Consider the following 20,747-nt stretch of genomic DNA (forward strand, 5'->3'; position numbering starts at 1 on the left):
CCGGGGGCGGCGCCCCGAGCCCGGGCCCCGCGCGGCCCGCGCCCCCGGCCCCCGCTGAGCCCCGGGGGCCCCGCCGTGGCCGAGGCCATGTTCCCCGTGTTCCCTTGCACGCTGCTGGCCCCCCCCTTCCCCGTGCTGGGCCTGGACTCCCGGGGGGTGGGCGGCCTCATGAACTCCTTCCCGCCACCTCAGGGTCACGCCCAGAACCCCCTGCAGGTCGGGGCTGAGCTCCAGTCCCGCTTCTTTGCCTCCCAGGGCTGCGCCCAGAGTCCATTCCAGGTGAGTAGGGGCCGGCCGTGGCGGGCCGCGCCGGGAGGGCGCCGACCCGCGGCCGCGGCCCACACGGCGCCTTGTCTTCGCAGGCCGCGCCGGCGCCCCCACCCACGCCCCAGCCCCCGGCGGCCGAGCCCCTCCAGGTGGACTTGCTCCCGGTTCTCGCCGCCGCCCAGGAGTCCGCCGCCGCCGCGGCCGCCGCCGCCGCTGCCGCCGCCGCGGCCGCCGTCGCTGCTGCGCCCCCGGCCCCGGCCGCCGCCTCCACAGTGGACACAGCGGCTCTAAAGCAGCCGCCGGCGCCCCCGCCGCCGCCCCCGCCGGTGTCGGCGCCCGCGGCCGAGGCCGCGCCCCCTGTTTCTGCCGCCACCATCGCCGCAGCCGCGGCCACCGCCGTCGTAGCCCCAACCTCGACGGTCGCCGTGGCCCCGGTCGCCTCTGCCTTGGAGAAGAAGACAAAGAGCAAGGGGCCCTACATCTGCGCTCTGTGCGCCAAGGAGTTCAAGAACGGCTACAACCTCCGGAGGCACGAGGCCATCCACACGGGCGCCAAGGCCGGCCGGGTCCCCTCGGGGGCTATGAAGATGCCCACCATGGTGCCCCTGAGCCTCCTGAGCGTGCCCCAGCTGAGCGGCGCCGGCGGGGGCGGGGGCGAAGCGGGCGCGGGCGGCGGGGCGGCCGCCGTGGCCGCGGGCGGCGTGGTCACCACCACCGCCTCGGGCAAGCGCATCCGGAAGAACCACGCCTGCGAGATGTGCGGCAAGGCCTTCCGCGACGTCTACCACCTGAACCGGCACAAGCTGTCGCACTCGGACGAGAAGCCCTACCAGTGCCCGGTGTGCCAGCAGCGCTTCAAGCGCAAGGACCGCATGAGCTACCACGTGCGCTCACATGACGGCGCTGTGCACAAGCCCTACAACTGCTCCCACTGTGGCAAGAGCTTCTCCCGGTGTGCACGGGGCCGCGGCCGCCCGCGGGCCGGGCGGGGAGGGCGGGCGGACGGCGCTGGCGGCGGCCCGGCCTCGGCTGCCGGGGCGGGAGGCGGCGTCTGGGGCCGGGGACCGGGAGCCACTCCCCGGGAGGAGGGAGGGAAGCCTCGCCCGGTTACCAGGGAGCAGGGGGTGGTGCTTCGCCGAGGAGGTGGGCCCTCCGGGTGGGAGCAGGCTCGGCGGGGGCGGAGGGCCGGCCCGCCCCGCCGCAGGGAGGGGGTTCCCGCCGTCCGGGGGCTCCGGGGCCGGGGGCCGGGGCGGGGAGGCGGGCGTCTCGGGCTCGGCCGGGCGGGCTGAGAAGTTAGACCCGGGAGCGCGCCCCCGCCGCAGGGCCCTAACCCCGACCCCAACGTATTCCCAGGCCGGATCACCTCAACAGTCACGTCAGACAAGTGCACTCGACAGAACGGCCCTTCAAGTGCGAGGTAGGAAGCCCGCCGCCGCCTCCTGTCCCGGTTTTCACGGTTTTGATCCACCCGGTGGCTGAGTTCGGCCTCTCAGACCCCTTTTTCTCTCTCTCCTGTTTGCTCTTTCGCTCCCGCCTTCCCGTCCCTTCTTCAAGACCTTGCCGCCTCTCCCGCCTCCTCCAGACCCAAGACCCCCGAGGCTCGGATTCCTTTAACCTCTGGCCCCCTCCCCGCTCCCTGAAGCTTTAACTCTCCTGACACCCCACGGCCCTCCCCCTCCCCAGAAATGTGAGGCAGCGTTTGCCACGAAGGACCGACTGCGGGCGCACACAGTGCGACACGAGGAGAAGGTGCCGTGTCACGTGTGTGGCAAGATGCTGAGCTCGGCTTACATTTCGGACCACATGAAGGTGCACAGCCAGGGCCCTCACCATGTCTGTGAGCTCTGCAACAAAGGTACATGCTGGGGGACGCTGGGCGGGCCGGGGACAAAGGGTGGGGACCAAGGGTGGGACCGAGCCAGAGGCCCTTCCACGGATGAGGCTTCCAGGTGCTGTCGCCCAGGGCTCGTGGCCTCTAGAGCCCTTTAGGAAGCAAATGGAGCAAAGGCGGGTCGACTGAGCCTCGTTAGGTTCTAAGAGGTCTGGGCTGGAGGCTCAGCTGCCAGGAAGAAGCAGCCTCTGGGGGTGGGTTGCTCTGGGGAAGGAGCGGTCCAGAGAGCCAGTGCCCAAGGGTTGGAAGGCAGGGTTTGGACCGCCCGCGCCGTGCCCTCCTGCTCTGGGGCAGGTGGAGTCCGACCGCAGGGGCTTAACAGCCTGCTGGGGCCATGCCCCAGCCGCAGAGGAAGCTGCTTTTAAACAGCTTCACCGATTCACCGAGTAATGAGTAACGGGGCTGAGACTGATTGGGGCCCTGGAGGGAGGGGACACAGCCGTCTCTGCTGAGGGTCAACTCTTTCAGGTGGCTAGAGATCAGTGTCCTGTCACCCGGGGAGAGGTTCCCCTAGCCACGGAGAATAGGTTCTGTGGGTACCCAGGCTGAGAAGCTGTGGCACCATGCACCCAGGCCCCAAGCTGAGGGAGGGGCTGTGCCCCACCAGCCCCACCAGAGTCGCTGGCCCCAGGTTCCCAAGGATGCGGTGGGAGGAGGACAGGGCTATCTGAGGAGGGCGTCCCCGGCCTTAGGAGAACAGCCCCGTCTCTGGGGTCTCCGCCTGGCTGACCCCCCATCCCCCCCATCCCAATCCACCCCCCCAATAGGCTTCACCACAGCAGCATACCTGCGCATCCACGCGGTGAAGGACCACGGGCTCCAGGCCCCGCGGGCTGACCGCATCCTGTGCAAGCTGTGCAGCGTGCACTGCAAGACCCCTGCCCAGCTGGCCGGCCACATGCAGACCCATCTGGGGGGGGCCGCCCCCCCTGTCCCGGGAGACGCCCCCCAGCCACAGCCCACCTGCTGAGGGGGACCCCCGCACCCACCAGGCAAGGCGTGGGGTATGGCTGGGGGGGGTGGGGGGGTGTGGGACGAGGGGGCTCAAAGGGCCCAGTAGGGGGTCTCAGGCAGGCCAGGGATGCCCGCGTACCACTGGAGCTAGGGAGACTTCTGGGGACAGGGAGGGCCCTTCAGAACTGGGAGAGCCTCCGGGGGCCAGACAGGAAGTGAGCAACGGCTGTGTCCCAGGGGAGGGAGTCTGGGAACCAGGCTGGGGTGAGGGACCAGGCTCTTGCCTATCGGATTGCGCTGTGATCTCCTGGCATTTGTGCCCACGCAGGTACCGGTGAGGTCTGTCCTATGGCGGCGGCGGCGGCGGCGGCAGCGGCGGCGGCAGCAGTGGCAGCCCCCCCCACAGCTGTGGGCTCCCTCTCGGGGGCTGAGGGGGTGCCTGTGAGCTCCCAGCCCCTTCCCTCCCAGCCCTGGTGAGCTCCAGGTTGGTGGTCGGGAGAGTGGAAAGTGGAGGGAAGTCCCTTGGTACCGCCTCCTCTGACCCCCTCTTCCTGCCGACTCCTCACTTCTTCCCCACCAGCCAAGGAGCCTCCGGAAGGAAAGGAGGAAGAGGTGTTTCTTAGGGGAATTCGCTAGGTTTTAACGATTTGTTTCTCCTGCTCCTGTCTCCTCCCCATCAGACCTGACCCCACACACACTTGTCCCCTCGGTTGTGTTGAAGCCCCCTGGACAGTGGGCAGGGGTGGCAGCGGACAGGAGCGGCCACTGCCCTCACCCCTTCTCCTCTCTGTGACCCCCTGCCCTGCCCTTACAGGGATCTGTGAGCCTTCTCCTCCACGGTCCTCACCCCCCCCATACTGTCTGCTGCCCCTCCCTGGGGAGTTGGTGCTTTTTTTTTTTTTTTTTTTTTCTCTTAATTTTTTTTCCAGGGGGAGGGAGGAGAGGAAGGAGGGGGATCCAGATTCTGTCCCAGAGAGGGGAAGAGGCGAGACTGGAGAAGGGGCCGGAGCAGGGCCGGCGGTAGTACCTTCACGAGGAGGGGTTGTTTGGGGTCAGGCCCTAAACATTGTCCTACTTGAGAACCTGTCAGGGGAAAACAAGTCAAGGGGAGCAAAAGAAGGAGCCACTAGGGCCAGAGGCAGGAGAAGAGACGGAATTCTAGGGTGCCAGGGTGAATGGGGGATCCAGGGACTAGAGGTGCTTCTTGGGGGGGGGGAATGCGGTCACGGTGTCTCCCCCCGCCCTCTTCCACCCCAGCTCCAGCCCTGGCCTTTTCTTTTCATCCCTCTCCCCCACGACAGAAGCAGTGGCCCTGGCCATGTCATCGTGTTCCTGTGTCCCCTGCATGTTCCCCACCCTTCACCCCCCTCCTTTTGCGCGGACCCCATTACAATAAATTTTAAATAAAAACCTGTCTCTGACTTTGGAGTGGTTGGATTGCTCTCCCCAGAGCCCCAGTCCCCACCCCCCAAGGCATTACTTCTGGGCCTGGTGTCCCAGGCTTGCTCGGGCCTGTGTGGCTCCCGGGCTCTGGCTCCTCCCTCAACCCCTGCTGCAGCCCAGATTCAGGGTGGGGCCGAGGCTCCAGTGGCTGGAGAGCAGGTTCCAGGACTCCCAGGGCTCCCGGGAATACCCAGGCAGGCCCAGAATAGCCACTGGAGGGTTGAAGAGGCCTGGGTTAAAAACCCCAGCAGGAGACGCATGCTGCTCTTCTGCTCACACCCACTGCCTGCGACGCAGACCTCTGCCCAGTACCTGCACACCCTTAAGGCCCTGGGGGCTGACAGTGGGCGAGGGAGCCGCAGAAAGGGCGCGGACGTCAGCCCGAGGACCGGGAGCGGAGGGTGGCCGAGAAAAACCGCGCTTGTCCCCTCGCCTGTCCCCTCCACTCTTGGTGTGGTCCATGGAGCGCGTCCGGGCCGGGCCCAGCCCCCTCCTGCTCCGGACGGCCCCCGCAGCCTCTGCCCTGGAATTCCCTTTTGAGTCCTGCTCCAGGGACCCGGGAGCCTTCCAGCGCCCGTTTGTGCTGCTGCTTCCTCGAGGGGCGAGGGGCTTCCTGTACTGCAGGCTCCCCGTGTTCTCCCAGCCCCACCCTGCTCCGGAGCAGCCTCCCCAAGTTTTGCCTCATTCCCCTTCCCCTCTCTCTGCTTGTAGGGGTCCCGCCCGTCTCACAGGTCCGGTCTCCCCGTAGACCCCTCTCCGTTGCCCCCAGCCCCCTGCCTCGGCCAGGAACCCCGGTGACCGTTGGCGGGAGGGGCGCGGGGCTTGGGAAGGGGGCACCCCCAAGAAGCGCGCGTGGGAAGGGGCAGGGAGGTGGCGCGAGTGGTTACCCGGCCGGTTGCCCGGGTAACGCGGGGCCTGGCACGCGTGGCTCCCTCGGGCTGGCCGGGAGGGGCGGGAGGCGAGCGAGGGGCGGGGGCGGTGCGTGGCGGCAGCGGAGCGTAGGGGAGGGGACGCGCAGAGGGGAGGGGAGCCCCGCCGCCTCCCTCCGCTCGCGGACTCGCTCCCTCCCGGGCTGCGGCTGCTGCAGCGGGGCGGCGGTGGCGGCAGCCGCGGGAGCAGTCTGGAGGCCGGCGTCGAGGTGAGACGGGGATGGACCGAGGCTGCGGGCAGGACTGTGCGCGGACGGACGGCGGACGCCGGGAGGGCTGCACGGGAATGCGGGCGCCCGGCGGACCGGGTGCTGGTGCCGGGCGCGCCACGCCAATGCGAGGAGGAGGCGCCTCCTCCTTCCCCCGGGGGCGAGGGAATCCCTGCGCGAGGGGCTGAGAAGGGGCTCGGAGGGACGCGCCCAGGTGCCCTGGGCGGGGCGGGGGCGCTGCGCCCCAGACGCGCAGTGGGAATGCTGCACCGGCGGGGCGCCCCGGGAGGGAGGGAGGACGCGAGGGAGTGGGACGTGAGTACCGGGCCTCTGCCCAGTGAGCCTGCCTGCCTGCGGGAGTGTGCCAGCGCCTGCACGGCTTGTTGACTTCGGGGTGCTGGCGCATCTGCTGGGATCTCGGAGTCTGGATCTTGCCGGGCGGGCCCAGGGAGAGAGCCTGGGAGGGTCCTGTTTACAAAAGGGTTAATCTTCCCAGGGCTCTCGGAGCAGAAGACTTTGAGCAGGGCACTCCTCGCCAGGGATGTCCCACCCCAAGGCAAAGGAAACCCCAACTTTTCTTCCTCTCCCCAGAGGCAGCCCAACGCTGGCCCTAAGACAGGAGCAGATCCGTCTCCAGCTGCAGTGACGGGCGCCACGGCTTTCCTCCTCACCACACCTGTCTCCTCCTCTTTCAGGATTCTGCGGTCTCCGCTGCTCCAGCCGCTCCATCGAGGTCCTCTCCCCTGTCCCCTCTCCCCTCTCAAGATGGCAGCCAGCGGTTCTGAGGGCTCGGAGGTGAAGGGGGTAGAAGAGGGTCCCCAAACCCAAGGAGAAGGGCCTGGCCATTCTGAAGGCAAAACTGGCCCTCTCCAGGCCCCAGCTGGGGTCCCAGATGAGCCAGAGGCCCTGCAGCCAGGCCCAGACATCGCGGGGGCCCCTGTGGACTCAGAAGCCAAAGCTGGGCTGGCTCCAGCAACCACAGAGACCCCAGCTGGGGCCCCAGAAACAGCCCAGGCCAAAGACCTCAGCTCGAGTCCAGGAGGGGAGCCAGATGCCAACCCCAGCCCCGAAGAAGCATGCCAAGAGCCAGCACCCAAACCGTTAGAAGAGAATAAAGAGGTCACTGCAGACCAGGGGTCCGATCTGGGGTCCGGAGCCCCACCTGAGCCAGCCTCGGAGCCTGCTCCCCAGTCGGACCCGCAGTCAGACCTTCAGCCAGACTGCCAGCCAGGTTCCCAGCCCACCCCCAAGTCAGCTCTTCAGCCAGAGCCCCCTACCCAGGAGGACCCCACCCCTGAGGTCCTGACTGAGAACGCGGGGGAAAAGCAGGAGAACGGGGCAGTGGTTCCCCTGCAGGCTGGTGGCGGGGAAGAGGGCCCAGCCCCGCAGCCTCACTCGCCACCCCCCACCAAAACCCATCCAGCCAACGGGGCTCCTCCCCGAGTGCTACAGCAGTTGGTGGAGGAGGACCGACTAGGAAGGGCTCACAGTGGGCATCCCGGATCTCCCCGAGGTAGCCTGAGCCGCCACCCCAGCTCCCAGCTGGCAGGGTCTGGGGTGGAGGGGGGCGAAGGCACCCAGAAACCTCGGGACTACATCATCCTCGCCATCTTGTCCTGCTTCTGCCCCATGTGGCCTGTCAACATCGTGGCCTTCGCTTATGCTGTTATGGTGAGCCCCCTGGGACCCCGGCCCAGGTCTGCTGTGGCTGCCAGTTTCCTGCCACCACTGGGACTGCACCCCAGGAGTAGTACCTTGCTTTCCCTCTCTTCTCTGCATGGATCTCCCTTCCCAAGTATGGGGTCTTTTCTGGCCTCCCCCTGGGACCTTCCCTTCGGAGCCACCGCTGCCCTAGCCCATCAGGTGGGAGGGCGGGCAGGACAGGTTTCACGCCGCCTTGCTGACCTGTGCCCTCCCCCCCTTGCCTCTCCAACCCTCTTTCCCCCCTCGAACCACTGTCCATGGGGCCTGCCTGTCTCCTTGGGACAACTCTTTCACCTGAACCCTGCTGGGCTGCCGTCTCCTGACCTGGGCCCACGGTGCCGCACCCCTCACCCGCACCCCAGTCCCGGAACAGCCTGCAGCAGGGGGACGTGGATGGGGCCCAGCGTCTGGGCCGCGTGGCCAAGCTCTTAAGCATCGTGGCGCTGGTAGGGGGGGTCCTCATCATCATCGCCTCCTGCGTCATCAACTTGGGCGGTGAGTGGGGGTCTGGGACCGGCCGGGAGGAATGGAAGGGTGGGCAGGGGCAGCCTTACTAACCCCTGCCCCTGCTCTCTCCTGTCTGTGCTCCCTACTTCTCCTTTGTCTGTCCTTGTTCTACCCCCACCGTCTGTCTGTCCCTCCCTCTCCTCTCCCACAGTGTATAAGTGAGGGGCTCTGCCCGCATTCCAAGACTTTTCTTCCTGTTGGGAGCTGCCTTGGGCCCATCCTCCCCTGGGGGGAGCCCAATGGATGGCCCAGGCCCGCACCCATAGGGACCAAGAGAGCCTGAGCGGCCTTGTTTACAGCTTCTTTCCTGCTCCTGCATCCTGCCAGGCTCCTGTGCCAGCCGTAGGCCTCTCTTCTCCCTGCACTTCTGCCTGCACCCCTCCAGCCTCGTGGCCTCCCTATCCCTGCACTTCTGGAAACCGCCCTGACCTGAACATCTCCCGGACTCTCTGCTCGCAGCCTTCCTGCACTCCTCCCGACTTCCCCAATCCCTGCGCCCCAGCCCCGGGGTCCCCCTTTCAACTTTCACTGTCTGGGCACCTTCCCCCCCATTCCTTTCTTCCTTCTCCCCTTTATCATCTCCCCTTCCCCCTCCACACCCTCTGCCCCCTTCCTCTTCCTGCCTTCTCTGGAGCCTCAGCATCCTCTCCTCCTCCCTCCCGCCACCGATCTCTCTGCAAAAACTCCAGCACTTACTAGATCAGGCTGGGGAGGGGGGCGATGTCAGGGGAGGGCTCCTCAGCCCGCTTCCAACTATTTTCTGCTGGGACCACCCAGGTCCTGACGCCCCCAGGGCGCCTCTGGGTCGCAGAGCTGGCAAGCCAGGCCTTGTCTGGGGACTTGGGCGGGGTGTCGCGCACGGTGGCTAGCTGTTGAGAGCATGCACCGGGGAGGAGGAAGGGGCGCAGGGGCGCGGCTGTTGACCCTTTCTGATTAGCCCGACCCGACCTGCCCCACTTGGGCTTTTAAACCGGCTCAGCGAGTTTCTTAAAGGCGTCGGGGCTGGGGTCATTGACGTGCTTTGTAACGAAAGAACCCCGAAATAGGACCAAAGCTCCCGCATGCCGGGAGCGAGTGAGGGGCGGGGAACTCTCTAATTATTTTCCAAGAGGACGAGGGAGATGTGAGGGAGATTTGTTGCACGCGACAGTCCGCTAGGGAGGCGGGGACTGAGCTACGACGCGGCTCGGAGTTGGCGGGTTTTGTTTTCTAAAAAATAAAAAAAAAATAATAAAAAAAATTTTAAAAGAGAGAGAAAGAAAAAAAAAAAAGGCGTGGGGAGGGAAAAAAAAAAACTAAAAGTCTTTAAAAAAAAAAGGATACATCAAACAGATTATCCCTTTTTGTATGCCGGATGCTGCATGAGTCTGAAACACCAATAAACGGAGACTGCATGAGACTCGCCTCCTGCCTCAGTTGGTCCTTCCGTCTGTCCGCCGCCGGGTCCCGCGGTCCTGCCCTCTTTCGGGCGGACTCGACTGGGTGTATGCGCATGCGCCCTCCCGGTGGCCATCTTTACTGTGGGCCGAAGCCCGTTGCGTCCGAGCCTACCTGCGCATGTGCAATCTTCCCCACGCTTCCTTTTTCCAAGTAGCTTCGGCTGGAGCGGAGCCTTCCGCGCCCTCTCTGTGCGCTTGCGCACTGTGACCCTGCGCAGCGCGGGAGGCGGGTCTTCGCTCCAGGTGCGGACGGCGGCTGGGGCGGCCGAACGGCGAGGTGCGGGCTAGGGCGCCCGGTGCAGGGGCGGAGAGGGGCAGGGGGACGGCGAGAGGAGCGGCCCCGCCCCTCTCCGGCCCGGAAAGCGGTGTCCGCTGCTCCCTGGGAGGGGACTCAGCGCCACCTCCTGGGGGCCGGCGGCCTCGTCGCTGGGGCGGCTGCTGGAGCCTGCTTGGTTGCAGACGCTCCCTGAGCTTCTGGGGAGCCCCATCCCGGGGGGAGGGGCACGGGGGACCCCCCCAGCTTGTCCTCCTGCGTATCCTGTCATCGCAGGGCCCCTCCCCAGTAGCCTATGTCCCTCGTTCGTGGTCATGGAGACGTGTCGGCCACCGCGGCGGTGCCTCTGTCTGAAGAAGGGGAAGTGACCTCCGGCCTCCAGGCTCTGGCCGTGGAGGATCCTGGAGGCTCCTCGGCTCCGGCCAGGAAAGCCGAGGAAGAGGGGGACGGAGGCCGGGCGGAGACGGAGCATGCGGGGTCCGGGGCGGAGGAGATGCTGGGAGCAGCCCCCGGCGCGGAAGGGGAGGCGCCCGCCCCGGGAGAACCCGAGGACTGGTGCGTGCCCTGCAGCGATGAGGAGGTGGAGCTCCCCGCCGACGGGCAGGCCTGGATGCCTCCGCCCTCAGAGATCCAGCGGCTCTACGAACTTCTGGCTGCCCACGGGACCCTGGAGCTGCAGGCGGAAATCCTGCCCCGCCGGCCACCCACCCCTGAGGCCCAGAGCGAAGAGGAGAGATCCGATGAGGAGCCCGAGGCCAAAGAGGAGGAGGAGGAGAAGTGAGGGCGCACCCTTGCACCCCGTTCCTGGGCTCGCTCCCTTGGTGCCAGAGATAAATGGGGAGGGGAGGTGGGCCCCTGGAGCATGGAAAGTGAAGGGCTGGAAGGGGGCGGGGAGACCCGCGGGCTGGGGTGTTTGGGGAGACCACCCTCAGCCTTCCATTTCTGTCCACCCGTCCCAGACCGCACATGCCTACGGAATTTGACTTTGACGATGAGCCAATGACCCCGAAGGACTCCCTGATTGACCGCAGACGCACCCCAGGTACAGACATGGGGGAGAGGCGGGGGGGGGGGGCGGTGAAGGACCTCTAATCCCACTGACTGAAGGTGACTCCCTAAAAGAGGCCTGTGCTTGGTGCTTTGGGAGCTGCGCAGCTTGTGGTGGTAGCAGAGAGCATCCCCCAGTGGTGCCATGGTACCAGCTTGGAGCGGTCCCCTGTCTTCCTGTCCGAGACTTGCACAGGTGACCCTGTCAGGCTTCCCATTGCTTTCATCTTCATCTCCCCTAGAAGGTCAAGTCTTCCTGGTCATTCCTTATTATTTAGATCCTCATTCTCATATTGTTGGGGGACCCAACGGCCTTCCTGGAAGCTACCCTGGAGCCGTTCTTGATTTCTTTTTCTCTCATCCCAACATCCAGTAGTAGCAAATCCTGTTCGTTCTGCCTCCACGTTTCCAAGCTCAGCTGCTGCCCTCCACCTTCCACCCCACACCCTCATCCAAGCCATTATTTCTCTCTCTCATTTATTCATTCACTTACTTATTTTTTACGGAAGCCATACCTGTGCATCTGATTGGGGGGCGGGGCGGGGAGGCAGAGGGCAGAGAATCTTAAGCACAAGCAGACTCCACTCCCAGCACAGAGCCCAACTTGAGGCTCAATCTCACGACCCCAAGGTCACGACTGGAGCCGAAATCAAAAGTTGGAAGCCCACCGACTGAGTCACCTAGGCGCCCCAAGCCATCTCTTTTGCCTGGATATTTGTGGTGGCACCTAACTAGTCTCCCTGCTTCCATTCTCAGCAACCAGAATGATCCTTTGAAAATATAAATCACGACGCTTCTCTGTTTAAAACCCTCCAAAGGATTCCGTTGTTGGGGGAAGTATCATGTCAAGAGAATCCAAACACCACTACTTCCCCTGACTGTCCAGCCCCCCAGGGTTTCCAGAGACATTTATTTCCATTTAAACTAAGAGATCCAAACCTCTCATCATGGTCTCTAAGTCCTTTCTTTCTTTGTTTTTTTAAAGACTATTTATTTATTTGACACAGAGAGAGATCACAAGTAGGCAGAGAGCGAGGAAGAAGCAGGCCCCCCGACTGAGCAGAGAGCCCAATGCGGGACTTGATCCCAGGACCCTGAGATCATGACCTGAGCCCAAGGCAGCGGTTCAACCCACTGAGCCACCCAGGCGCCCTCTAAGTCATTTCTTTAACTCTATATTTCTGTCTTCCCGCTACCCCCCAGTTCCCTATACTCTTCTTGGAACAGACCTCTCTGTTCCTGCCTCAGGGCCTTTGCACTTGCTTGTCGGCCTGCCTGGATGTCTTTATCCTGGTCTTCACATTACGGGCCTCTTCTCATAGTTCATAGTTCAGACCTTCACTTCCTACCTCATCTGAGGCCCAGCCCCAAACCTCAGGGCCTCCATGACAGAGGCCAGGAAATCTGTATGTTTAATGAGCTCCCCAAGTAGTAACATCTAGGCAGGTCTGACGCACAGCGCCTCACTCCCATCCACACTTCCTACCTTCCTTTTCTCCAGGAAGCTCTGCCCGGAGCCAGAAACGGGAGGCCCGCCTGGACAAGGTTCTCTCAGACATGAAGCGACACAAGAAGCTGGAGGAGCAGATCCTTCGTACTGGCAGGGACGTGTTCAGCCTGGACTCCGAGGACCCCAGCCCCACCAGCCCCCCACTCCGGTCCTCCGGGAGCACGCTGTTCCCCCGGCAGCGGAAATACTGAGTGCTGCCGCCGCCTTTAGGGTGCACAGCGTTTGCCGTCTGGGGTCCTTCCCTAACCCCGGGCGCTGGACACTGGGCCAGGAGAGAGAGAGGAGGAGAGAGGAGAGCCTTCCACGCCCCCAGCACGGCCCCGTGCCAGAAGGAGAACGCGTGTGCGCCTATTAACGTGCTTTCTGTGAAACCTCTCTTCCGAGACCTGAACTGAATTTTCTGAATCCAACATTAAAAAAACGCTAAGTGATCTTCTCTTCGGGGTGGGCTGCTGCGGAAGCGCGGTCCGTCGCGGAGGGGCGGGTCCGGGCCACCCGACGGGGAAGTTGAAATTCAAGCCACGTGGGGCGGAGGCGAACCCCGGCAGCACCTGTCCCCCTCCGGCAGCACCTGTCCCCCTCCGGCAGCACCTGTCCCCCTCCGCCCCGGGTCGGGCCCCCTGGCCCTTCGCAGCTGGCTGCGCGGCGGGGGGCCTCCCGAGGCCCGAGCGGCAGCGCCCTCAGCTGCGGGAGACGCGCGGAGGCCCAGCTGCGAGGGCCCTTTAAATGGCCAAGCCCCACCCCTGGGCGGCTGCCCTGCCGGGAAGTGATCCCGGGGGCCGGGCCGCGCTTCCCCATCCAAAGTGCGGGGCGGTCTGCGGCGGCCTGCGCGCTTCCGCTGTGCTCCCGACCGGCCCCAGCCCAGGCAGGGTGCGGCCGCGTGTCTGCGGGGAGGGCCCCGTCCCGCCTCCTCGCGCGGCGGCCGCCGGCCAGGTAAGACTTCGCCTGGGAGAGGGCGGGTGCGCGCTCAGCCTGGGGCGGCTTGGCTTTTCGTGTTGGACTTTTTCCCCTGCCCTTCCAAGTAAAGGTAGGTGGACGGACTACCTTGCCGACACCCCTCCCCCCCCCCCCCCCCCCCAAATCTCAGGCCTCTCGACTTCCAGAGCCCTCCTCTTGTGTCTAGAACCTTTCTTCGGGAAAAGCCTGGCCACTTCCTGGTTGCGAGCTCTTCCAGGCTAAGGGCTGAATTCCGAGCCTGTTCTTCGAACACTGGGTGACCCAGAGCCGTGTTGCTCAACTTCTAGGATTAGATGAATCCGTTAAGGGCAGTTAACTCCAGGCTCCCACATCAGAAGGAAGGGCAGAAGAAACTTGGTCCTGCTGCCGGCCTCTACCACCCCCCACCGGGCATCTGGGCTCGGTCCTGTCCTCTTGAGCTTTCCGACTGGGATTCCTGTCCCTACCCGCCGCCCCACATCCTTCATCTCTGCCACATGTTGGGGCTTTCCCATTGGCCTCGCTGAAGGTTACGCCAGCCGTGGGTCTTGCAGATCCTGTGGGAAGTGCTTGGCAAAGCCATCCTGGGGTAGGCTTGACTTCTAGAAGGCCTGGAGGTTGGTGAGCGAGGCTCTTTCTCTCTTTGGGAGGGTGAAGGGAAGGAATGCCAAACTCCTCGATTGCCAACATGTGCCTGTGGAGATATCAGAGCCCCCTCGACCTCGGAAGGTGAGGATGGTGGTCCACTGAGGCAGACGGGCCCCGTGGGGTCTGCTCTCTGCCCCCGGGCGGACCCTGGGTTGTGAGGAGAAAGCTGGTTGTTTAGAAAGCGCTCCCTGGGAGCTCCTGCCTGTTTCCACCTTTGGCACCCAGGGCTCCCAGCCTGCCCCAGGGTGAGGCTTTCTGGGTGGAGCAGCCACCTTGTGTGGATGGCTCCGGGGACCGCCTGAGGTCTCGTAGGTAACTTCGCCTTCCAGGTTGGATGGAGACTGCCCTCCACCACCCACTGCCCTTGAAGCAGAAAATGCTGGCCTGTAAAAGGCTGGTCTCTTGAGAATACTCCGCCCGACCCAGGTCCAGATTCCGCTTGTGTTTAGAACCTTTCTTAAGGAAAAGCCTGGCCACTTCCTAGTTTGCGAGCTCTCTTCCAGCCTAAGGGCTGAATTCCGAGCCTGTTCTTCGAACACTGGGTGACTCTGAGCCGTGTTGCTTAACTTCTAGGATTAGATGAATCAGTTAAGGGCAGTTAACACGTGGCACAGTCTAAGTCCTTAGTACGTGGGAGCTGTTCTCTGGGGGCTCTTGCCAAAGACCCAGGTTCTGGGGTCTCTTCCCCCAGAATCTGGTGCAGCAGGTCTGGGTCAGGCCTGGGAATCCGCGTGAGTCAGAGCCACACTCTTGGGCTGGGTCCTGTGATGAAACGAGTTTAGAAAACCTTGATCTGGGTCCGGGGTTCTAAAGCCTGGTTCTTGGGTCACTTCTCCACTAGGCATTCTTCTCCAGGAACGAGTGTTAATCGGGAGCCTCCGGGAGGTAGGATGAGGATAGAAGCAGCATCCTGAGCTGGCAGAATTGTCCCCAGCGAGGCCACCGAGCTGCTCTTCCACGAGGTAGTTGTGGAGCTCGGAAGGAAGGACTGCTTCCTCTTTCCTAGGAGGAGAAGGTCCTAAAACTTTGCTCTTAAACATCATTGCTGGGAGATAAAGTGTCCTAAACGTCCACTCTGGTCCCCTAAAGCTGGAAATAATTTCCTTAAACCAAGCCAGTGTGTAAGCCGCTTCTGTGCAGTCCCTGAGTCCTGGTACTCTTGGTTTCTCCGAAACTTAGAATGTTTACAGTCAGGGAATTGCAAAGAGGAGACCCTGTTTACGCCAAATGTCATGTTCATTGTCCTAAACCCGGGCTTGACAGAGGTGACGGCCGTGGGCCTCCCCTGCACCTTCCAGCCTGCTTGGGGCCGGGGGCGTGTGTTGGCTAGGGGGCTGGAGGAGAATAAGCAAAGGCCGACCCCCGCCAACAGTTTCTCCTCTGCGCTCTTCCTGATCCTCCCCACAGCCACCCTCTGAGCTGCCCTGCGCTGGAGACCTCCTGTGGCCGCTGATCTCTTCAGCCCCAGGAAATGGTTCCTCCTCTTCCACTTCAGTCTGGGAGGCTCCGACCCCGAGCTAGCAAGTGGCCCAAGATCATGACTGCTCCTCCTTGTTGGGTATTACAGTCAGCGCGAGAGCTTTTAAATACAGCAGCGCTTTGGGTGCCTGGGTGGCTCAGTCTGTCAAGCATCCAACTCCTTTTTTTTTTTTTTTTTTAAGCTCTATTTATTTTATTTTATTTTTTATTTTTTTATTTTTTTTAAGATTTTTTATTTATTTGACAGAGAGATCACAAGTAGGCAGAGAGGGAGAGAGAGAGAGAGAGAGGAGGAAGCAGGCTCCCCGTTGAGCAGAGAGCCCGACGTGGGACTCGATCCCAAGACCTTGAGATCATGACCTGAGCCGAAGGCAGCGGCTTAACCCACTGAGCCACCCAGGTGCCCCAAAGCTCTATTTATTTTAGAGCGAGAGCGCTTGCGGGGGAGGCTGGAGGTGGTTGGGGGGCGGGGAGCGGATGGAGTTAGGGGCAGAGGAAGAGAGAGAATCCCAAGCAGACTCCGCGCTGAGCATTGAGCCTAACGCACTGCCCCGTCTCATGGCCCTGACATCCTGAGCGGAGCTGAAATCCAGAGTCGGCTGCTAACCCGCCCAGGTGCCCCTGGCATCCAGCTCTTGATCTCAGCCCAGGTGTTGATCTTAAGGTCATGAGTTCAAGCCCTGTGTTGGGCTCCACGCTGGGTGTAGAGCCTACAGCGGGGGTGGGGGGTAGGGGAGTGGGGGAGGCAGTGCTTGCCCCCCACAGCCCTGACGTGAGAATCTGCAGAGATCAGTGGTTTTCAAAGACCTCCAGGGCAGAGAGTGGCTTTTTGAGGCCAGAGCTGCTGGGACTTTAAGGTACGCCCAGATTGAAAGGAATGTAGTTAAAATGCCAGCTGACTCTGCAACTCTTGTGGCCCAAGAAGTCCCCTCGCTAACAAGCTTCAGGCGAGGTGGACCCCACCCGACGCAGAGCAGCACGCAGTAAGAAATGAGCTGGTCCCCGAGACACCTGCCCATGGAGTCACTGCCAGGTGCTCACAGTTGATCCTGAAGGTAGCTGACCGGTAGTGACCAAAGAAACTCCTGAAAACCATAGTGTTCGGTTCCCTTTTGAGCCAAGACGCTGGTCAAGAACCACCTCTTCACTCAAGGTTGAACCCCTGCTCGTAGCATGTTTCGTTCTCTGCCCGACCACCCATTACTTTCCTGTTTTCGTCACGGGGGTGGTGCTGTGCCTGAGGCTTTGGGAAAAAGTTGGCTGGCTCTTGCAGGAGTCTCATGACCCTTGAGGGACGTGTTGTCTAGCAGAGATGGCCCAGGGCAAGGGGGCGGATCCTGGAAGCAGGCGCCCAAGGGAGGCCTACAAGGGAGGCCTACGTGGGTTTGGAGTCACGGGGGTCAAACCCGTGTAGTGCCCAGGAGCTTCCCAAGGTCACCACAGTTCTTGACTCTTGTTTTTTGAGGGTCCTCATACATTGGGAAGAAAATGTTCTGACTGTATGTGTCTGGTAAACCACAGAAGTCTCAATCTGGGCCTTGTGACAGACATGGTGCCTGAGTCAGGTCGTTTCCCTGGTTCCCTGGAGAGGCCTTATCTCAAGGCTCCCTTCTGCAGATGATCAGAGTTAAAGAGCAAGAACCCACTGTTCGTGGGTGAAGAGCCGGTGGTCTAGGTGGGAGGCCCAGCTGGAGGGCGTGGTGGGTTAAGACCCGGTCCTGGTACTGAGACAGGGCCTTGGCTTTGGAACAAGGCGGAAGCACAGGCAGGTCAGCTAGAAGGACTCGCAGCTGACTCACTGGGCTGGACAAGGCTCTCAGCCCCCCTGACTGGGCCCAGCTGGGGTGACAGATGGTGGAGAGGCCTCAGCCATAGGGAGTGGAGGATTGTCCAAAAAGCACTCATTGGAGGCTCTTCCTGGGGCCTGCTTCCCAGGCCTGCCTGGCCTTCTACTGTTAAGCACTTCCCTGGGGGGGTGCCTCATGGAGCCCTGTCCACACCTCCGTTTATAGCCCTTAGCCCTTCGGCTCCCCATCTGGCTTCCTGGCCAGGCTTCCACCCCGCGGAGAACTTGGCAGGGAGCAGCTGGAAAAGGCTTTACTTGGCTGTCACGTGCTGCTTCTTTGCTGCTCTCCTAGCCCCACAGCTGGGGTGACAGGAGACTTGCCGTCTCTCTGACCAGTCAGTGGGGGGGACCCTCTGGTGCCAGGCCGCACCCCCTGATTAAGAGAGCTGGAGCTCAGGCAGGAAGCCACATGAAGAGCCGGGCTGTGTTCCAAATACTTTATGATGACCTCAATCACAGAACTCGAGTAGATGCCCCAACCGTTCTCCGTTTACAGGCCCAGGAAAGGGGATTGTCTGAGGTGACCCCAACCAGGAAGGGACCCTGGGCGCTGTTCAGGGGCTTCACCAGGGAGCAGCTTCAGAACCATAGTTGGGAGGGGCTGGGCCGAAGAGAGGAACCGGAAGGTCCAGGTGAGAGTGAGGACGAGAACCCATCCCGGAAAGCCAAAAGCCTGCCCCTTTATTTTCAGACATGACCTGAACACAACAGAAAGGGGAGCTCTGATGTTAGAAAAGCCATTCCTACTGGTTACGGGAACGTCCCATAAAAAGGAGCCACAGGAAAGTATCAAGGTCAAATCCCATACAAAGTTGAGAGAGAGAGAGAACATTCCTTTAGGGCTGAAAAGTGTACCAGGAAAGTGATCAAAGCCATAACCTTTCAGAATGAGGTAAGACATTACGGAAACGGTGTAAGGCAGGAAATTGGAACTGTAAGCGGGCGCGGTCTGGCGGACTCCAGGCCCCGAACCACTGTCCATGCTGCCCCCGGAGAGAGATGGGACCAGCCATTCCCTCAGGACTCTCTTCCCAGTGGTACCCCTGACTTGCGGGGTGGCCTGGAATGATTCAGAGTCCCTATGTGGGACTCCGCCACTTTGAGTGACACTGTAATCTGGGATCGACCAGCCTCGTTTGGCTACCTTCATTAAAGTGTAATATTGCATTCCTCAGTTACACCAGTCACCTCACCGGTATTCAGTAGTGACACGTGGGCAGCCCAAAGAGCATGACTTCAGAAGATGTCCATCATCAGAGAAAGTTCTGTTGGATGGTGCTGCGGTTACAGGGTTTTAAGCAGGAGCCTGGCAGGTCATGTGTGTGCGGTGGCCCAGGTGTGGGACAGTGGGGACAGCAGGTGGGGACTGTGGTAAGCAGGGAGGCTCGTGTCCCGTCCAAAGGGAGCAGGTGCGACCTGGCTGGCTCTGGCGGGTTCTGCTAGGTGGGGGCAGCGGGTATGGGGCTTCTGCAAGAGTCTGGAAACTCATAATTGTTCAGCAGCAGCAACAGAAACGTACAGATTGTGTAAATGAAGCAGAACTCCTGGGCCTCGCCTCTGTTCTGTGATTCCGTGGCCTCCGCCGGGTTCTCCTGGGGAAGCCACACCCTCTCCTCTCCCCTTTCCTCCTCTCGGTTTGGAAGGGTGAACGGTTTGGAAGGGTGAACCTGAACCGCGGAGTGGAGGAGGTGGCCTTCCTTTCTGGTGGTGGCTTCCAAAACATCTGACCGAAGTCTCAGAAGATAAGAGTGTGAGTCTCCTAGCAAACTCCGTTCCCCTTACGGGACTCCAAGGGATAGGTTGTCCAAACCCGCAGCTCCAGAGTTTTGATCTAAAGCCCCTTCCAGTGCGGCAAGCAGTGTGGGAAAGGAAAGGAACAGGCAGAGACCCCTGGGCCTCTGTGGTTCTGTGTCCAGCAGTTCTCAGCAGGGGTCTGCATGGGCTACGATGCCCTGAGTGAGGAGAAGAAAGGCAGAGGCCGGCTTGGGACGGTACAGGGCGAAATGACAGGAACTGTGGGGGGGAGGGGGAGGAAGGGCCCCTCCCCCATCCCCAGCTGGGCATGAGGCTTGGTGCTGCCAGTTGCCAGGCACTTCCCACCCCACCCCTGTGCTCATCTTGTCTCTGCTTCCCCCCTGTCAGCCTGCTGCCCTGGTCTCCGGAGTCGCCATGGCAACCGAAGAGTCCATCATTCGCATTCCCCCGTACCACTACATCCACGTGCTGGACCAGAACAGCAACGTGTCCCGCGTGGAGGTCGGACCCAAGACTTACATCCGGCAGGACAATGAGAGGTGGGTGCTGGGACCTGGCCGTGGGGCATCTGTTCATCTGGCTGATAGGATCATCCGTCTCCTTCCTGTCCCCAGGCAGGATAGTCTTCTGACCAGTCTCCGAAGATAAGACTTGGAGTCCCCTAGCAAACTTTGTTCCCTTTGTGTGACTCCAAGGGATATGTTGGGGACTTTGGAGCTTTCTCCCCGTTCGTTGTCCCTCTCAGAAGTGGGAACAGAAGCCCCCTGGGTCCTCACACTGCTTCTCACCCTTCAACAGGATCCTGTTTGCCCCCTTGCGCATGGTGACTGTCCCTCCACGCCACTACTGCACGGTGGCCAATCCTGTGTCCCGGGACCCCCAGGGCGCCGTGCTGTTCGACGTCACAGGGCAAGTGCGGCTCCGCCATGCCGACCTAGAGATCCGGCTGACCCAGGACCCCTTCCCCCTGTATCCAGGGGAGGTGTTGGAAAAGGTACCTGACTTGGCTTCCTCCGTGACCATGCGTCCTTGTCCCAGGGCTCTGCGTGGCCTTCGGAGGGACACAAGCGGGGGCGGGGAGAGGGGGCGGGGGGGCATCTGCTGGTTCTCACCAAGGGCAGATCCTTTGCTTCCTTCACCTGCCTCTGGCCCCCACCCTGGCCCTCCTTTGAGAGCTGGCCGCCCATCTCCCCACCTGACCTTCCAGGCTCCAGATACTGCTGGAAGCTCCTGACCAGTGTGGTGCAGAATGGCTTTGCCAAGAGTGGGCATTCGTTCAAATGGTGCCAGACACTGGTGGGTGGTGCCCACAGTGGTGGACGCGTTGTGGTCCGGGCTCCGACCCCGGGGACTGCCCTGCCAGAAGGCGTCACTGGCCTGTGCTCCTGGCCCGGCCCTTGTGCACGTTGTCCTCAGGCCCTGGGCCCCAAGCAAACGGGCATCTGCCTTGATGTCCATCTGCCTTCTCCTCCTCGCCAGTTCATACTGGTTTGCTCTGGGCGCCTCTACTCACCGGTGCCTCTTGATCCCGGAAGACTCCAGGCACTGCCACGCCCCCCACCCCCCACCCCGGGGAGCTTTGAGACCTTCCTGCCTACTTAGTGGCAGCCTCTTGGGGAGAAAATTGTGTTCGTGTCCGGATAGAAAGTGCTGACGGGTAATTAGAATGTTAACCCTTGAGGAATCTCCGGGAATTCCTTCTACTATTCTGGCCACTTCCGTGTAAGTCTGAAACTATCAAAAGCCACAAATTCTCCATACCCAGGTCTGACCTCAAGTCAGATCAGCTCCGTTGCCCTGTGGGTGGGGAGCAGTGTGTGTGTGTGTGTGTGTGTGTGTGTGTGTGTGTGTGTGCCCTGTGGGTGGGGAGGTGTGTGTGTGTGTGTGTGTGTGTGTGTGTGTGTGTGTG

General features: G+C 62.1%; 4 protein-coding genes across 10 annotated transcripts in view; all 4 read left to right on the plus strand.

Moving 5' to 3' along the window:
* Positions 1-7: 7 nt before the first annotated feature.
* Positions 8-4,526, plus strand: MAZ (MYC associated zinc finger protein). 3 transcript variants are annotated; one of them, XM_059414935.1, is made up of 6 exons: positions 14-279; positions 363-1,219; positions 1,621-1,684; positions 1,951-2,122; positions 2,926-3,150; positions 3,441-3,532. In XM_059414935.1, the coding sequence occupies exons 1-5, from the start codon at positions 88-90 to the stop codon at positions 3,126-3,128; spliced, it is 1,488 nt and encodes a 495-aa protein (XP_059270918.1). In that variant the 5' UTR covers positions 14-87; the 3' UTR covers positions 3,129-3,150; positions 3,441-3,532. The 3 variants fall into 3 exon arrangements, with proteins under 3 accessions (XP_059270920.1, XP_059270918.1, XP_059270919.1); XM_059414937.1 differs by lacking the exon at positions 2,926-3,150 and having other exon boundaries at positions 8-279; positions 3,441-4,526; XM_059414936.1 differs by lacking the exons at positions 1,951-2,122; positions 2,926-3,150; positions 3,441-3,532 and adding an exon at positions 1,822-1,927.
* A 1,028-nt stretch (positions 4,527-5,554) lies between these two features.
* On the plus strand, positions 5,555-9,303 carry PRRT2 (proline rich transmembrane protein 2). Of its 2 annotated transcripts, none has more exons than XM_059414938.1 (4): positions 5,555-5,693; positions 6,389-7,364; positions 7,760-7,892; positions 8,232-9,303. In XM_059414938.1, exons 2-4 carry the CDS (start codon positions 6,459-6,461, stop codon positions 8,330-8,332), a joined length of 1,140 nt encoding a protein of 379 aa, XP_059270921.1. In that variant the 5' UTR covers positions 5,555-5,693; positions 6,389-6,458; the 3' UTR covers positions 8,333-9,303. The 2 variants fall into 2 exon arrangements, with proteins under 2 accessions (XP_059270921.1, XP_059270923.1); XM_059414940.1 differs by having other exon boundaries at positions 5,556-5,693; positions 8,056-8,323.
* A 197-nt stretch (positions 9,304-9,500) lies between these two features.
* PAGR1 (PAXIP1 associated glutamate rich protein 1) lies at positions 9,501-12,605 on the plus strand. Of its 3 annotated transcripts, none has more exons than XM_059414943.1 (4): positions 9,501-9,586; positions 9,894-10,394; positions 10,577-10,659; positions 12,166-12,605. In XM_059414943.1, the coding sequence occupies exons 2-4, from the start codon at positions 9,913-9,915 to the stop codon at positions 12,363-12,365; spliced, it is 765 nt and encodes a 254-aa protein (XP_059270926.1). In that variant the 5' UTR covers positions 9,501-9,586; positions 9,894-9,912; the 3' UTR covers positions 12,366-12,605. The 3 variants fall into 3 exon arrangements, with proteins under 3 accessions (XP_059270926.1, XP_059270925.1, XP_059270924.1); XM_059414942.1 differs by having other exon boundaries at positions 9,516-9,620; XM_059414941.1 differs by having other exon boundaries at positions 9,521-10,394.
* Positions 12,606-12,815: 210 nt separating this feature from the next.
* The window catches only part of MVP (major vault protein), a 22,607-nt gene continuing 14,675 nt past the window's right edge, over positions 12,816-20,747 (plus strand). Inside the window, exons 1-4 of one of the 2 annotated variants that reach the window (XM_059414933.1) lie at positions 13,017-13,107; positions 18,727-18,833; positions 19,226-19,377; positions 19,637-19,832. In XM_059414933.1, the coding sequence (XP_059270916.1) occupies positions 19,253-19,377; positions 19,637-19,832 (321 nt within the window). In that variant the 5' untranslated portion in view covers positions 13,017-13,107; positions 18,727-18,833; positions 19,226-19,252. Of the gene's footprint in view, positions 13,108-18,726; positions 18,834-19,225; positions 19,378-19,636; positions 19,833-20,747 lie in introns of both variants that reach the window. The other variant, XM_059414932.1, reaches the window with a different exon arrangement.

This window comes from Mustela nigripes, chromosome 11 (genome assembly GCF_022355385.1).
Source record: "Mustela nigripes isolate SB6536 chromosome 11, MUSNIG.SB6536, whole genome shotgun sequence".
NCBI classification, from domain to species: domain Eukaryota; kingdom Metazoa; phylum Chordata; class Mammalia; order Carnivora; family Mustelidae; genus Mustela; species Mustela nigripes.